Consider the following 17983-nt stretch of genomic DNA (forward strand, 5'->3'; position numbering starts at 1 on the left):
ACTTACTTCTTTCTGCATGTCACTTTCAATTAAGACATGCTCAGGCTGAGACACCACTGATTCCTTTGGATGATATCGTTTTCTCACACCGGCCAAAATAATGCACGTGCCAGGCCCACGCTAGCTTGTAAAAGCACAATGTGTGTGTGTGTGGCATCCATTAGTCTCGCGAGACCATGGATCTGCGCTTGGATGTGTACTATCAATCTCTCGCGTGAGTGAGAGTGAGTGACGTCACCACCTTAAGTGATCTTAGATCAGCTTAACTGATCTGAGGACAGCAACAGCAAGACATTGACAGTGAATGAATAAGCAGAAGCGTAGAGTGGATCTGACAGAGTTTATAACTTTATTGCTGCGTGAGTGCTATGGTAATTGGGGGCGCTGTTTCACTAGATCAACTGGAGAAGCAAGCTGTATTCAAAACTATACAGAGAAAGCAAAGCAGTTGTAATTTGTATGTGAAATTTCAGTTAATTTCTTGGTGGTGCTACGCTGGTGCTATTGCAATTTCTGCGGGGGCTATAGCACCAGCTAGCACCACCTTAGCACCTCCCCTGCACTTGATTCCCCTTCCCCACCACCTACCTTCCCCCTCACCTGGTTTCACTTATCACCTGCCAGTTTGTACTCCTTCCCCTCCCCCTCAGCTCTTTTTCTGGCCTCTTCCCCCTTCTTTTCCTGCCTAAGTGAAGGGTCTCAGCCTGAAACATCAACTGTTTATTCCTCTCAGTAGATGTTGCCTGACCTGCTGAATTGCTCCAGCACTTCATGAGTGTTGCTCTGGATTTCCAGCATCTACAGAATCTTTTGTGTTTATGATTAGAAAAAGGATAAACTTTCCAGAATGAGTGTAGTGGAACCGTTTAGTCATAGTCACAGTCATCGAGCAATACAGCCCAGAAACATCTCTCAGCACTTTTTCAGTCTCTCCCCTCTTATCTTGTATCTGTGCAGTCTAGTTTTGGACTCCCCAACCCTGGGGAAAGACTATTGCCGTCTACATTATCTCCTCCTCTCATGATTTTATAACCTTCTGTGAAGTCATTCACTCTCACCTTCATTCTCCTGCATTCCAGGATCGCAAGATCCGATATGATCAACCTCTTCCTATAACTCAGTTCCTCAAGTCCAGGCAGTATCCTCATAAGTCTCTTCTGCACCCTCTTAAGTTTAACAATGTCTTTCTTATAATGGGGTGCACAATACTCCAAGTGTAGATTCTTAAACTACTCCTAAACTTGATGCCCTCAAATGATTATGAGCTGGAGTACAGGAAAGAGATATAGAGCTATGTAGCAAGGCATCACAGCAACAACCTTTCCTTAAATGTAACAAAACAAAAGAGCAAGTCATTGACTTCAGGAATGGGTGCTGTGCACACGCTTCTGTTTATATTAGTAGTGGGGAGGTTGAGAGGGTTGAAAGCTTCAGGTTCCTATGAGTGAAAATCATGAATAGCCTATGCTAATCCAATCATATAGACATCATATCCAAGAAAGCACAACTGTACCTCTAATTCCTTAGAAGGCTAAAGAGATTTGGTATGTCCACTTTGATGCTCACCTGTTTTTAATTCCTGCATCATAGAAAACATCCTATCCAGATGCATCATAGCTTGGTATGGCGACAGTGAGGATAGGAATAAAATGAGGTGGTAGATAAATGCGTGGCTGAAGAATTGGAGCAAGGGGCAGGGATTGAATTTTCTTGATCATTGCGACCTCTTCTGGAGATGAGCCAGCAGGTTTACAAGTAGATGATGTAATATGAATGTAGCGAAGGACAAGTTAATGATTGGGTACAACTGCAGACAGAGCAAAGAGTTAAGTTGTACCACAGAGACAAAATTCATAAGGTAGAAGAATGCAGGATTGAAGGCACTGTATTTAAATGCACGTAGCATTAGGAATAAGGTGAAGGAACTCATGGTACAATTAGAGATTGGTTGGTATGACGTTGTGGGCATCACTGAGTTGTGGCTGAAAGAAGGTCATAGTTGGGAGGAGAAGCATAAGTCACATGCATCGGTATTAATGGAATAAAGGGAATTATAGAGGCACAAGAAAAGAGCTTGCCCAGGTGGTTTGGAGGAGGATATTGCCGGGGATGATGACAGCCCAGAGGTGGCTGGAGTTTCTGGGAATAGAAAAATGCAAGATAGATATGTCCCACTAAAGAAGTTCTCAAATGGCAAGGCTAGGCAACCTTGGCTGAGAAGGGAAGTTAAGGATTGCATAAAAGTCAAAGAAAGGACATATAAGGTAGCAAAAGTGAATGGGAAGTTGGATGATTGGGATGCTTTTAAAATCCAACAAAAGGCAACTAAAAAAACTGTAAGAAGGCAAAAGATGAAACATGAGGACAATCTAGCTGATAATATAAAGCAGGAAACTAAAAGTTTTTTCAGTTACATAAAGAGTAAAAGGGAGGTGAGAGTTGATCTTAAACCACTGGAAAATGATGCTGGTGAGGTAGTAATGGGGGACAAAGAACTGGCAGACGAACTTAGTAGGTAATTTGTTGCAGTCTTTACTGTGGAAGAGACTAACTGTATGGCAGAGGTCTGTGAATATCAGGGAGCAGGAGTGAGTGGCATTGCTAATACAAAGGAAAAAGTGTCACGCAAACTCAAAGGTCTTAAGATGGATAAGTCACCTGAATCAGATGGACTACATCCTATGATCCTAAAAGAGGTTGCTGATGCAATAACGGATACATTGGTCATGACCTTTCAAGAATCACTTAATTCTGGCATGTCACACCACTCTTTAAGATGGGCCCCTTTTCTCTGAAAGGATGTATTGTCATTGGAGAGAATCCAGAGGAGGTTCACAAGGATGATTCTGGGACTAAAGGGGTTAGTATATGAGGAGCATTTGGCAGCTATGGGCCTGTACTCAATGGAATTTAGAGGAATGTGTGGGGATCTCATTGAAACTTACCAAATGTTGAAACGACTAGATCAGTTGGATGTGGAGAGCCCAGAGAAGGACCTGGCAGCACAGTCTTCACAGCCATGTCATGTGAATGTTGCAACTAATATCGGTGGAAAACTATTGCTATGTGAGCCAAGTGCCAGGAAGGCTTGCTATGTATGCATTGGGATTCATCTACATTGAGAATGTCCAGTGCTACAGCTGCCACAAGGTTGTTAATCCCTGCAGAAAGTTACAATTAGTAAAGGTAATTAAAATAGTACCCCAGAAAACATAAATACAATACTGAGAGCATTCTACAAAATTATAGATTCATGGAGCTGACTGCCTGGGTGTCAGCAAGAGTTGGGTTTATGTATATTTATTCACAAGTCAAAAGGAAGAGGGTATTGGGCCATGATAGCAAATTGCACAGAAGATATTGATTACGGAAATGCCTGTGGAAGGTACCATGAAACCAAATAAACAAACCTACGAAGTAACAATTCACTCAAGAAATAAACCAGAATGAGATGTCTTGGGGAAAGGACTTTCTTAATGTTGGACCAGTGAATTATATATAACCCTCCAGTCTCACAGAAGATGGCAGCGCGATGCAGTGTGCGCGGCCGTTCCAAATGATATCGTATGTGTTAACTAGGGGCTGTGCACAATCCTGATTTGATGGAGACAGTCGTGAGAAGCACAGAGGAACACCTGGAGAAACTTCTGAAATGTCCGCTTCGCTGCCGCTGCTACTGTGCGATCGAGAATCTCCGGAGGGGAAGGCCCCAAATCCTCGGCTTTGCCTATTGTCTGTTGCCGGGGTTGAAGTGCTTGGCAGAAATGGTGCTAGGTGTTGGAGGGCTGGTCGGAGGCTTGGAGTTTTCGGACGGACTCAAGAGTTGGCTGTGGTCCGGTGCTTCCAGAGTGCTGCATCGGCAAGTTTGCGACGCTGGAGGTTTATGGCAGGAACAGAGTTTCTCTTCCTTCTACCGTCTGTGTGAGATGATGGGACTTTCAAGAGATATTGAGACCTTTTATCGTGCCCATGGTTTGTTCTTCATCAAATTACGGTATTGCTTTGCACTGTAGTAACTATATGTTATAATTATATGGTTTTTGTCAGTTTTCAGTCGGTTTGTCTTGTGTTTCTGTGATATCATTCTGGAGAAACATTGCATCATTTCTTAATGCATGCACTACTAAATGACAATAAAAGAGGACTGCATGTCCTCATAATCTAATCTAATCTAATCCAGGTAGATTATAGTAAACTAAGCCTAATTGTAGAAGATGAGAAATTAAAACATCCAGCTGCAGATGCCGTAGTAAAATAACAGCAATTAAGCCAGATATTACACTGTAGAAAATAAATCTGGAGAAGAATCCTGTCTTCAAGACTTTTGTTTACAGAATTGTTGAATAGTTTGAATCAAGCACAGATCAGGTTGAATGTGTTAAGAAGAATTGTATTGCAATATGACAGCAGGTCAGAAGCTCTGTCATTCCAACTGGGGTGTCATAACAGATAGGGAATGGCTGATGTCATCTTCAAAGAGCAGAAAGACAGACTGACACATGCATGAAAGCTTTGAAGATCATTCAGATAGAAAAAAAAACAATAATGTAACTTTAATGAGACAACAGAAAGTACAAAACATGATGTCCGTGGAGCATCAGTGGAAATCAGGATGCAAGAGGGTGTAAATAGGTGTGCAAAATTGGAAAGCCATAAGAAACAACAAAGGGAGAAGTTATAAACACAAGAGATTCTGCAGATGCTGGAAAATCCAGAGCAACATACCCAAAATGCTGGATGAACTCAGCAGGTCAAGCAGTATCTACAGAGAGGTTCAGGTCCTGATGAAGGGTCTCAGTCTGAAATGTCGACTGTTTATTCCTCTTCATAAATGCTGCCTGACTTGTTGAATTTCTCCAGCATTTTGTGAAGGTAGGAGATTTTGTGACTGTCTTCATTATTGCAGAGACATGGCTCACCCCAACACTCAGCGCTTCAGCCTGAGAACTTCACCTTCCAGTGCATGGACTGGACAACACACAAGGTAAAGACAGAGGCAGCAGTGTTTGCTTCATCATTAACTCACTGTAGGGCATGGAGATGATGGTCCTGTCTCATTCCTGCTCCCCTGACCTAGAACATCTGGTATCAAAGTGTCATCCATTCTGTCTGCTGAGGAATCTATTCTGATTGCGGTGTAGATACCACTCCTGGCCAATGTCAGGCTGGCACTGGAGAAGCTGAACAATGTAATCAGCAATCATGAGATAGTACATCCTGATGCCTTTCTGTTACTTGCAGGGATTTCAACCAAGCCAGCTTGAAGAAGTCTCTGACCAAATACTAGAACCAGGCGAGCCAACACACTGTTACACCACCAAAAATGCTTACTGTGCCATTTCACTCCCACACTTTCACAAGTCCAATCATCTGGCTGTACTTCTATTCCTAGCAAAAAGGCAGAGGTTGAGGACTGCAGCACCAGTAGTGAGGACTGAGAAGATGTGGTCCAAGAGAGGTGGAGGACCATTTACAGGACTGCTTTGAATCAGTGGATTCATCTTCGGATCTGAATGAATATGCCACAGTTGTCACAAACTTCATCAAGACCTATGTGGATGAGCATGTACCTTTGAGAATATCGGACATACCCAAACCAGAAGCCATGCATGAATCAGGAGATTCATAGTCTGCTGAGAGCTAGGTCTGCAGCATTCGAGACTAGTGATCCAGAACTCTACAAGAAGTCCAGGTACGAACTATGGAAGACTATATTAAAAGCAAAATGAGCAATTTTGAGTGAAGTTAGAGATGAAATCAGATGCATGTCAGCTATGGCAGGGTTTGCAGGCCATTACTTCCTGTAAGGTGAAACCTAACATCATAAATGTCTCCGATGCTTCACTCTCTAATGAGCCGAACACCTTTTATGCATGCTTTGAAAGGGAGAATAAAACTATACCCTTGTGAATCCTTGAAGCAGCTAGTTACATTGTGATATCTGTCTCAAAGCCCAACATCAGAACATCTTTCAAGAAGAACGGACATTTGCAAGAGATCAGGTCTTGATGGTGTACCTAGCAGGGTACTGAAATCCTGTGCCAACCAACTAGCTGGAGTGTTCAAGGACATCTTCAAATTCTCACTGCTGCATTTGGAAGTTCCCACCTGCTTCAAAAGAGTGAAAATCATACCAGTGTCCAAGAAGAGCAGGGTGAACTGCCTGAATGACAATGGACCAGTAGCACTCACATCCACTATACTTTGAGAGGTTGGTCATGTCTAGAATTAACTCCTGCCTAAGCAAGTACCTGGACACGCTGCAATTTTCCTACCACTGCAATAGGTTACACAGATGCAATCTTACTGGTTCTGCACTTTGGACAACAGTAACACTTATGTTAGCTTGCTGTTTATTGATTATAGCTCACTGTTCAACACCATCATCCCCTCAGTACTAATCAACAGGTTTCAAAATCTGAGCTTCTGCATTTCTGTCTGTAACTGGATTCTTGACTTCCTCATTGGAACATTGCAGTTAGTGCAGATTGGTAATGCTATCTCCTCCTCGCTGACAATCAGCACAAGCGTCCCTCAAGGATGCGTACTTAGCTCACTGCTCTACTCTCTCTACGCGACTCTGTGGCTAGGGACAACTCAAACAACATTAAAAATTTACAGATGAAACTCTTGTCAACTTCCTCATCATCATCTGAATATCATACAAGACCATAAGACTATAAGACTTGGAGCAACGAAGGATGAGAGGTGACCTGATAGAGGTGTACAAGATGATGAGAGGCATTGATCGTGTGGATAGTCAGAGGCTTTTTCCCAGGGCTGAAATGGCTAGCACAAGAGGGCACAGTTTTAAGGTGCTTCAAAGTAGGTACAGAGGAGATGTCAGGGGTATGTTTTTACGCAGAGAGTGGTGAGTGTGTGGAATGGGCTGCCGGCGATGGTGGGGAGGTGGATACGATAGGATCTTTTAAGAGACTCCTGGATAGATACATGGAGCTTAGAAAAATAGAGGGCTATGGGTAATCCTACGTAATTTCTAAGGTAAGGACATGTTCGGCACAGCTTTGTGGGCCGAAGAGCCTGTATTGTGCTGTATGTTTTCTACGTTTCTATGTTTCTAGAATCATTGTCATTAGACTTAAGAAACTGCAAGGGGGAAAAGACCGTTACAGGCCTCCAAAAGCCAGGTTGTGCGCAATTAAAATACATCGGGCGATAAAAAAATGCAGGTCAAAAGGATGATGTTATGATAGTCATGGGGATATCAATATACGGTTAGAGTGGGAAAATCTAGTTGGTGTTGGATCCTGAGAGAGAATTTGTAGAATGCAGTTTGTGGTTGAGCCCATTAGGGGAAAGGCAATTCTGGATTGGGTGTTGTGCAATGAACAAGATTTGATTAGGGAGCTTAAGGTAAAGGAACCCTCAGGAGCAGTGATCATATTAAGATAGAATTCACCCTGCAATATGAGAGGGAGAAATGAAAGTCAGATGTATCAGATTTACAGTGAAGTAGAAGGAATTACTGAGGCATGAGAGGGAAGCTGGCCAAAGTTGACTGGAAGGGGATTAGCAGGGTTGACAGCAGAGCTGGAGTTTCTGGAAGCAATTTGGAAGGAGCAGGCTAGATACGTCCTAAAGAAGAGGTATTCTAAAGGCAGGATGACACAAACAGGGCTGACAAGGGAGTCAAAGACAGCATAAAAGCAAAAAAGAGAGTATATAATAAGCAGAAATTAGTGCGATGTTAGAGATCTGGGAAGCTTTTAAGAACCAACAGAAGGTAACTAAAAAAGCCATAAGAAGAGAAAAGGTGAAATATGAAGGTAAGCTAGGCAATAATATCAGAAATTTTTTCAGAAGTTTCTCTCATCCTCCATCCTCCAAGGAGAAAAGGCTGAGTTCACTCACTCTATACTCATAAGGCATGTTCCCCAATCCAGGCAACATCCTTGTAAATCTCCTCTGCACCCTTTCTATGATTTCCACGGCCTTCCTGTAGTGAGGCGACCAGAAAAGAGCACAGTACTCCAAGAGGGGTCTGACCAGGGTCCTATATAGCTGCAACATTACCTCTCGGCTCTTAAGCTCAATCCCACAATTGATGAAGACCAATGCACTGTATGCCTTCTTAACCACAGAGTCAACCTGCATAGCAGCTTTGAGTGTCCTATGGTCTCGGACCCCAAGATCCCGCTGATCCTCATCTACATCTTCTAGTCCTATGTCACCTCTTTTTAAGGATTTGGTTTCATTTTTTTTACCAACAGAGCCATGCCACGCCCTCTACCTCCCTCTCCTTTAAGCTCTTTCAAACATGACTCATTGATCCCCACAACATTACACTTACCAATCTTGAACTGCGCTACAATCTACCTTATTTCCTATACCGTTTGCATTCAAGTATAACACCTTCAGTCCTGTATTAATCGCTTTTTTGATTTTGGCCCCCTGTACATGGCAATTCATTCCACTGACTGCAATTTTGCTGTATCATCTGCCTGTCCTTCCTGACAGACTCACAACACACTGGCTCTGCTTGTATACAGACTGCTCCACCCTCAGCCCTATCACTGTTTCCCATTCCCCTGCCAAGTTAGCTTAGACCATTAGACAATAAGATATAGGAGCAGAAGGTGGCCATTTGATCCATCGAGTCTGCTCTACCATTTCATTATGGCTGATCTAATTCTTCCTCTCTGCCGCAATCTTCTGCCTTCCACCCCCATTTCCCTTCATGCCCTCACTAATCAAGAATCCATCAATCTCTGCCTTAAATATACATAAAGTCTTGGCCTCCCCAGCTGCCTGTGGCAACAGATTCATCACTCTCTGGCTAAAGAAATTCCTCCTCATCTCGGTTCAGTAGGATGCCCCTCTACTCTAAGGCTGTGTCCTCTGATCTTAGACACTCGCACCACAGGAAACATCTAGACACTAGAATACTATAGCACAGTACAGGCCCTTCGGCCCTCGATGTTGTGCCGACCCGTATATTCCTTTAAAAAAAAGTACTAAACCCACACTACCCCATAACCCTCTATGTTTCTTTCATCCATGTGCTTGTCCAAGAGGCTTTTAAACACCCCTTATGTTTTAGCCTCCACCCCCATCTCTGGCAAGTCATTCCAGGTACTCACAACCCTCTGTGTAAAAAACTTACCCCTGATGTCTCCCCTAAACTTCCCTCCCTTAATTTTGTACATATGCCCTCTGGTGTTTGCTATTCATGCCCTGGGAAACAGGTACTGGCTATCCACCCTATCTATGCCTCTCATGATCTTGTAGACATCTATCAAGTCCCCTCTCATCCTTCTACTGAGCTGAGCTGAGAAAAGTCCCAGCTCTGTTAACCTTGCCTCATAAGACTTGTTTTCCAATCCAGGCAACATCTTGGTAAATCTCCTCTGCACCCTCTCCATAGCTTCCACATCCTTCCTATAAAGAGGTGACCAGAACTGAACACAATACTCTAAGTGTGGTCTCACCAGAGATTTGTAGAGTTGCAACATGACCTCTCTACTCTTGAACTCAATCCCCCTATTAATGAAGCCTAGCCCCATAGGCCTTCTTAACTATTCTATCAACCTGTGCATCAACCTGAGGGAAGTGTGGATTTGAACCCCAAGGTCCTTCTGTTCATCCACACTCTTAGGTAACCAACCATTAACCCTGTACTCAGCCTTCTGGTTTGTCCTTCCAAAATGCATCACCTCACACTTATCCAGATTGAACGCCATCTGCCACTTTTCTGCCCAACTCTGCATCCTGACTGTATCCTCTTGTAACCTTCAGCAACCTACAGCTCCATCCACAACTCCTCCGATCTTCGTGTCATCCATAAACTTACTCACCCACCCTTCCGCCTCTTCATCCAGGTCATTTATAAAAATCACAAAGAGCAGGGGTCCCAGGACAGATCCTTGCGGCACTCTACTAGTCACCGCCCTCCAGGCAGAATACTTTCCTTCCACTACTACCCTCTTCTTTCTTCCTGTAGCCAATTTTTTATCCAAACAGCCAAGGTTCCACTGATCCCATGCCTCATGACTTTCTGGATGAGTCTCTCATGGGGGACCTTGTCAAATGCCTTGCTAAAATCCATGTAGGTCACATCTACCAGCCTACCTTCATCAATTTCTTTTGTTACCTCTTCAAAAAACTCAATTAGGCTCGTGAGACACGACCTTCCCTTCACAAAGCCATGTTGACTATCCTTGAGTAGACCGTACTTCTCCAAATGCTCGTAGATCCTATCCTTAAGAATCCTTTCCAATAGTCTGCAGACCACCGACATAAGACTCACTGGTCTATAGTTCCCAGGATTCTCCCTATTACATTTTTTAAACAAGGGAACTACATTTGCCATTCTCCAATCCTTCGGCACCTCCCCTGCAGCAAAAGAGGATTCAAAGATCATAGCTATTGCTCCAGCGATCTCTTCTCTCACTTCCCACAGCAACCTGGGGTATATCACATCCGGCCCTGGGGACTTATCAATCTTGATGTTTTTAAGAAGATCCAACACTTCTTCATCCTTAATCTCCACATTGTCCAGCACACAGGCCTGTTCTATTTCGACCTCACCCTGATCAAGGTCCTTTTCACTTGTGAATACTAAAGCAAAGTATTCATTTAGGACCTCCCCAACCTCCTCCGTCTCCAGGCACATGTTGCCTTCTTTATCCTTTAGCAGCCCCACCTTCATTCTTGTCATCCTTCTGTTCTTCACATACGCATAGAACGCCTTGGGGTTCTCCTGAATCCTACATGTTAAGGCCTTCTCATGCCTTCTTTGAGCTCTCCTAAGTCCTTTCTTAAGCTCCTTCCTGGCTACCCTATATTTCTCATCAGCCCCCCCGTTTCCTGCTTCTTATATCTGACATAAGCTTCCTTCTTCCTCTTGACAAGTTGCCTCACGTGTTTCGTCAGCCACGGTTCTCTTTTCCTACCATTTTTTCCATGTCTCAGTGGGACAAACCTATCCTGAACCCAGCACAAGTGGTCCCCAAACTTCCTCCACATTACTTCTGTGCTTTCACCCTTGAACATCTGTTTCCAATTTACTCTTGCTAGTTCCTGCCTCATCCCTTCATAGTTAGCCCTTCCCCAGTTAAGCACTTTCCCATTTTGTCTGTTTTTATCCTTTTCCATAGCTATGCTGAAGCTAAGGAAGTTGTGGTCACTCTCACCAAAATGCTCCCCCACGAAGAGGTCTGCCATCTGACCAGGTTCATTACCAAGAACTAGATCCAGTATGGCCTCTCCTGTCATTGGCCGGTCCACATACTGTGTCAGGAATCCTTCTTGAACACACCTGACAAATTAAGCCCCTTCTATTCCCCTTATAGTCAGGAGGTGCCAGTCAATGTGAGGGAAGTTGAAATCACCCATAACTATAACCCTGTATTTCCTGCACCATTCTAAAATCTGCTTGCTTATCTGCTCCTCGGTGTCCCAAGGGCTAATTGGGGGCCTATAGACTACTCCCAGCACAGTGATTGATCCCTTCCTATTTCTGACTTCCACCCACACCAACTCAGTGGACACTCCCTCTGCAGCATCCTCCCTTTCTATAGCCGTGATACTATCCCTGACCAGTAATGCTACTCCCCACCTTTCCTACCTTCCATCCTATTCCTTTTCAAACGCCTAAATCCCGGTACCTGCGTCAGCCAATCCTGCCCTTCCTCCAGCCAAGTTTCAGTAACAGCCACGACATCGTAGTTCCACGTACTGATCCATGCTCTGAGTTCATCGCCTTTATTCCTAATACTCCTAGCGTTGAAATAGACACACTTCAACCCCTCTAACTGGCTATATTTATGTTTTGTCCCCTGCCTGTCCTTCCTCACCAACTCAGAACATATAGCATCATGCCCTTGTCCTTCTACCCTAATCTCTGCACTCACATTCTGATTTCCACCCCCCTGCCAAACTAGTTTAAACCCTCCTGAACAGCTCTAGCAAACCTGCCCGCCAGGATATTGGTCCCTTTCCAGTTCAGGTGCAGCCCGTCCTTTTTGTACAGGTCAGACCTTCCCCAGATGAGATCCCAATGATCCAGAAATCTGAACCCCTGCTCCCTGCACCAACTCTTCAGCCACGCATTCATCTGCCATAACTTCCTGTTCCTACCCTCTGTCTCGTGGCACAGGCAGTAATCCCGAGATTACCACCCTTGAGGTCCTGCTTTTTAACTTCTTTCCTAACTCCCTATATTCCTTCTTCAGGACCTCATCCCTACTCCTATCTATGTCATTGCTCTCCACGTGGACCACAACATATGGCTGCTCACCCTCTCTCCTGAGAATAACGAGAACGTGATCCGAGATATCGCGGAACCTGGCACCAGGGAGGCAACAGACCATCCGGGATTCTTGATCTCTCCCACAGAACCTCTTATCTGTCCCCCTAACTATCGAATCCCCTATCACTACTGCTGTCCTCTTTTCCCTCCTTCCTTTCTGAGCTGAGGGTCCAGTCTCGGTGCCAGAGACGCAACCACTGCAACATCCTCTCCACATCCACTCTATCAAGGTCCTTCACCATTCAATAGGTTTAAATTAGGTCATGGCTCACTCTTCTGAATTCCAGTGAATACAGGCACTGGGTCATCAAATGCACTTCATATGACAAGGTGTTTAATCCTGGAATCTTTTTCGTGAACCTCCTTTGAACCCTCTCCAATTTCAGCACCTCCTTTCTAAGATAAGGGGCCCAAAACCGCTTACAATACTCCAGGTGAGGCTCCAGCAGTGCTTCATAAAGTCTCAAAATTATATCCTTGCTTTTATATTCTAGTCCTCTTGAAATTAATGCTAACACCGCAATTGCCTTCCTCACCACAGACTCAACTTGCAAATAACCTTTAGGGAATCCTGCACAAGAACTCCCAAATCTCTTTGCACCTCAGATTTTTGTATTTTCTCTCCATTTAGAAAATAGCCAACCCTTTCATTTCCTCTACCAAAGTGCATGATCATACATTTCCTGACACTGTATTCCATCTACCAATTGGCCCTTTCTCCAAATCTATCTAAGTCCTTCTGTAGCCTCTGTTTTCTCAAAACTACCTGCCCCTCCACTTACCTTCATGTCATCTGTAAATTTTACAACAAAACCATCAATTCCATCATCCAAATCATTGACGTAAAACATAAAAAGTATCGGTCCCAACACAGACCCCTGTGGAACACCACTAGTCACCTGTAGCCAACCAGAAAAGGCTCCCTTTATTCCCACTCTTTGCTGTCTGCCAATCAGCCACTGCTGTATTCCTGCTAGAATATTTCCTGTAAAATACCATTAGCTCGTACGTTGTTAAGCAGCCTCATGAGTGGCATCACCTCAAAGGCCTTCTGAAAATCCAACTACACAATATTCAGTGACTCTACTTTGTCTATTCTGCTTGCTGTTTCTTCAAAGAATTCCAACAGATTTGTCAGGCAAGATTTACCCTTGGGGAAACCATACTGACTACGACCTATTTTATCATGTGCCTCCAAGTACCCCGAAACCACATCCTTTACAATCAACTCCAACAACTTCCCAACCACTGAGTCTGACTAATTAGCCTATGATTTCCTTTCTTCTACCTCTCTCCCTTGAAGAATGGAGTGACATTTGCAATGTTCCAGTCTTCCGGAACCATTCCAGAGTCTAGTGATTCTTGAAAGATCCCTAATAATGCCTTCACAGTCTCTTCAGCCATCTCCTTCAGAACTCTGGGTTGTACAGCATCTGATCCAGGTGACTTATCTACTTTCAGACCTTTCAGTTTCTGAAGAACTTTCTCTCTAGTAATGGTAACTTCACACACTTCATGACCCCTGACACCTGGAACTTCCACCATACTGCTAATGTCTTCCACAGAGAAGACTGATGCAAAATACTTACTCAGTTCATCCACCATTTCCTTGTTCTTCATTACTACCTCTCCAGCACTGTTGTCCAGTGGTCTGATATTCACTATCACCTCCCTTTTACACTTTATGTATCAGAAGAAACTTTTGGTATCTCTTTAAAATTATTGGCTAGCTTACTTCTATACTCCATCTTTACTTCTTGATGACTTTTTTAGTTGACTGCTGTCAGTGTTTAAAAGCTTCCCAATCCTCTAACTTTCCACTAACTTTTGCTCTATTATATGCCCTCTCTTTGGCTTTAACTTCCCTTGTTAGCCATGGTTATGTCATCTTACCTTTAGAATACTTCTTCCTGTATGGGACATATATAGCTTGTGCTTTCCAAATTGCTTCCAGAAATCCAGCTATTGCTGCCCTGCCATCATCCCTGCCAGTATTCTCTTCCAATCAGTTCTGGCCTATTCCTCTCTCATGCCTCTGTAATTCCATTTACTCCACTATAATACTGATACATATGACTTTAACTTCTCCTTATCAAATTTCACGGTGAATTTGATAATATTATGATCACTTGCTCCTAAGGTTTCTTTTACCTCAAACTCTCTCATTAATTCTGGTTCATTGCACACCACCCAATCCAGAATTTCTGATCCCCTAGTGGGCTCAACCATGAGCTACTCTAAAAAGCCATCTTGTAGGCATTCTAGAAGTACCCCCTCTTGGAATCCTACACCAACCTGATTTTCTCAAGCTACCTGCATATTGAAATCCCCCTTGACTGTTGTAACATTGCCCTTTTGACATCCATTTTCTATCTCCCATTGTAACTTGTAGATCATATTCTTACTACTGTTTGAGGGTCTTTATACATCTCCCATCAGGGTCTTTCTATCCATGCAGTTCCTTAGCCTAATCCTCAATGATTCAACACCTTACAACCCTATCTCATCTCTTTCTAATGACTTAATTTCATATTTTACCAATAGAGCCACACCAACCCTTCTTCCTTCTTGCATACCCTTTCGATACAACATGTGTCCTGGGACATTAAGCTCCCAGCTATAATCTTCTCTCATCCATAATGGCTACAACGTCATACTTGCCAATCTGTAACAGTACTACAAGTTCATTGACCTTATTCCATCCCGTGCACACATTCAAATATAACACCTTTAGCCCTATGTTCATCCTTTTTGATTTTGTCTGCCATTTACATTGCAACTCCTGTTGACTGCAATTTTGCCCTTTCATCAGCATCTCCTTGCTAGGAGTCTCACTACATATATCCTCTGTTTCTAAACCAACTACCTCATCTTCAGCACTATCAGGCCAGTTCCCATCCTCTGCTGAATTAGTTTAAACCCATCCGAACAACACTAGCCAACTTGCCCACAAGGATATTGGACCTCCTTGGATTCAAGTGTAACCTGTCCATTTTGTACAGGTCATACCTTCCATGGAAGAGATCCCAATCATCCATAAATCTGAACCCCTGCTCCCTGCACCAGTTCCTCAGCCACTCATTCACCTGCCAAATTATCCTATTCTGACCCTCACTGGCATGTGGCACAGGCACATCCAGAGATTACTACACTGGAGGTCCTGTTTCTCAGCTTTCTACCTAGCTCCCTAGAAGCTCTCTTCAGGACCTCCTCACCTTGTCTACCTATGTCATTGGTGCCAATATTGTACTAAGACTTCTGCTCTCACAGAACATCTCCTCTTCTCCTCTAACTAAGGAATCTCCCATTAACATTGCAGTCCTCTTCACCTCTCTGCTCTTCTGAGCCATAGCACCAGACTCAGCGCCAGAGACCCGGACACCATGGCTTCTCCCTGCTAGGCCATCCCTCTCAATAGTATCTAAAGTTATATACCTGTTATTGAGGGGAACAGCCACAGGTGTACTCTGCACTGGCTGTGTATTTCCCCTCCTTCTCCTGATAGTCACTCAGTTACGTGTCTCCTGCAAACTAGGGGTAACTACCTGCCTGTAGCTCCTATCTATCACCTCCACATTCTCCTATATGAGTCGAAGGTCATTGAGCTGCAGCTCCAGTTTGTTAATATGTTCTCTCAGGAGCTGCAGCTCAGTGCACCCGGTGCAGATGTTTTTATCTGGGAGTCTGGAGATCTCCCAGACCTCCCACTACCCACATAGTTTAAAGCTTTCCTAACAGTTTTGGCAAACCTGGTCACAGGATATTGGTGCCCTTTTGTGCAGGTCATACCTTCCCCAGAAGAGATCCCAATGATGCATAAATTTGAAACTCTGCCCCTTGTACCACTTTCTTAGCCACGCATTCATCTGCCAAATCATCTTATTATTACCCTCACTGGTGCATGGCACAGACAGAAATCCAAAGATTACTGCCCTGGAGGCCCTGTTTTTCAGCTTTCTACCTAGCTCTCTAAGTTCTCTCTTCTGGACCTCTCCTTTTTCCTACCTATGTCATTGGTGCCAGTATGTACCAAGACTTCTGGCTGCTCACCCTCATCCTTTGGAGCCTTCCTTGACCCTTGCTCCTGGGGGGCAATCTATTATTCAGGTGTCTGTAACAGCCATAGAATCTCGTGTCTACTCCTTTAACTATGGAATCCCCTATCACTACCACAAACCTCTTCTCTCCCCTTCCCTTCTGAACCGTAGCACCAGACTCAGAGCCAGAGATCCTGTGGCTTCTATCTCTTCAGTTTCCCGCAGGATCCGGATATAATTGACGTGCTGCTCCGGTTCCATAACACCTTCTCTGTCCAGTAGTGATGCAACCAGTCAGGGCATTTTCCACATATAAATGTAGTATTTTGCTGGAGTTTTGATTGGATATCAGTTCTTCACAAACTCCCAATGAGATTTATCTGCCTATGTGCCTTCACTATAATTGCATCTTCCTGTAAGATAATGGCGCGGTCAATCGCAACGACTTCTACTGGTGTTATTGTCCCTTTTAAACATATGTTTTACAATCTCAAGACCCTGCTGAAAATTAAGAACTAAAAGTACTGCAGGTCCACCCGTCAGCAAGTTGATCATTGGCAGAGTAACTGAAGGAGCTGGACTTGATGCAGATTGTACAACTGTTTGCATCAGATAGGCATTGGAGGAGTTGGTGCGCAAAGGCGGTTTGCAGATTAACTTCAATTGATTGTCTTAGTCACTTTCTTGTGATTGCAACATCCTTTTGGACATTGTGAATGTGGAATGCAGCAAGTCCAATTTATTGATTATTGGTGGATGGACGGGGGGGGAGGGGGGAGCTGCATGGCCTTGGTTGTAGCGAGGACTAGGCCTTAAGGCACGGTGTTGCCTCTCTACAGTGATGCACGGGAGAGGTGTTGTATTTGGTGCGTTGCATTAGACGTAGTGTGATGAGGCATCCAAGCTGGAGTCAGTGCTGCCTTCTTAAGTGTGCTCAGCAGAAAACAATCTGTATCACGTTCAACTGCAGATTGCTGCAACATTCATGGGACTTGGGAGTCTTGGAATATATATATTTTTGTGTGACTCTTATATGTGCTTACTGTCATATATGTGCTATATATCCTTTGTGCTATGTATAACATTGGTACTGTGTTTTTCACCTTGGTCCCAGAGTAATGCTGTTTTGTTTGGCTGTAGTCATGGGTATTCACGTATAGTTGAATGACAATTAAACTTGAATGAACTTGATAGGGAGACACCAATTCACAGGATTAGAAAAAGCTTTGGTGGATTGTAAACTCAGCATCTCCACCAAGCCTCCATCTAGGATCTCTTCAAACGCGATGCCTCAAGAAGGTGGCGTCCATCATGAGTGACCCTCACTATACATGGCATGCCTCTTTTCATTACTACCATGGTACAGGAGCCTGAAGATGCACACTCACGTTTTAGGAACAGCTTCTTCCCTTCCACCATCTAAACAGTCCATGAATCCATGAACACTACCACACTATTTTGCTCTCTTTTTTGCATTTTTTTTCAAAGTACGTTTATGTCAGAGTCTGTATCCAATATACCACCTGAAATTCTTCCACTTCACAGACATCCATGTAACAAGAAACCCTATTGAACGATAGAAGCATTGAAAATCTGAAGCACCCCCACTCCCTTTGCACAAGCGGCAGCAAAAAGCATCAACCCCCACTCGCGCCAGAAGCACTGACCACCCCCC

General features: G+C 43.9%; 1 protein-coding gene across 4 annotated transcripts in view; it reads left to right on the plus strand.

Moving 5' to 3' along the window:
• The window catches only part of gra (granulito), a 128109-nt gene that overhangs the window by 84360 nt on the left and 25766 nt on the right, over positions 1-17983 (plus strand). For 3 of the 4 annotated variants that reach the window (XM_063041222.1, XM_063041239.1, XM_063041232.1), the window contains exon 7: positions 5242-5590. The exons of the other annotated variant lie outside the window; for it this stretch is intronic. In XM_063041222.1, coding sequence (XP_062897292.1) covers positions 5242-5487 — 246 coding nt within the window. In that variant the 3' untranslated portion in view covers positions 5488-5590. Of the gene's footprint in view, positions 1-5241; positions 5591-17983 lie in introns of those variants that run through there. 4 annotated transcript variants of the gene reach the window in all.

This window comes from Mobula hypostoma, chromosome 1, assembly GCF_963921235.1.
Source record: "Mobula hypostoma chromosome 1, sMobHyp1.1, whole genome shotgun sequence".
NCBI classification, from domain to species: domain Eukaryota; kingdom Metazoa; phylum Chordata; class Chondrichthyes; order Myliobatiformes; family Myliobatidae; genus Mobula; species Mobula hypostoma.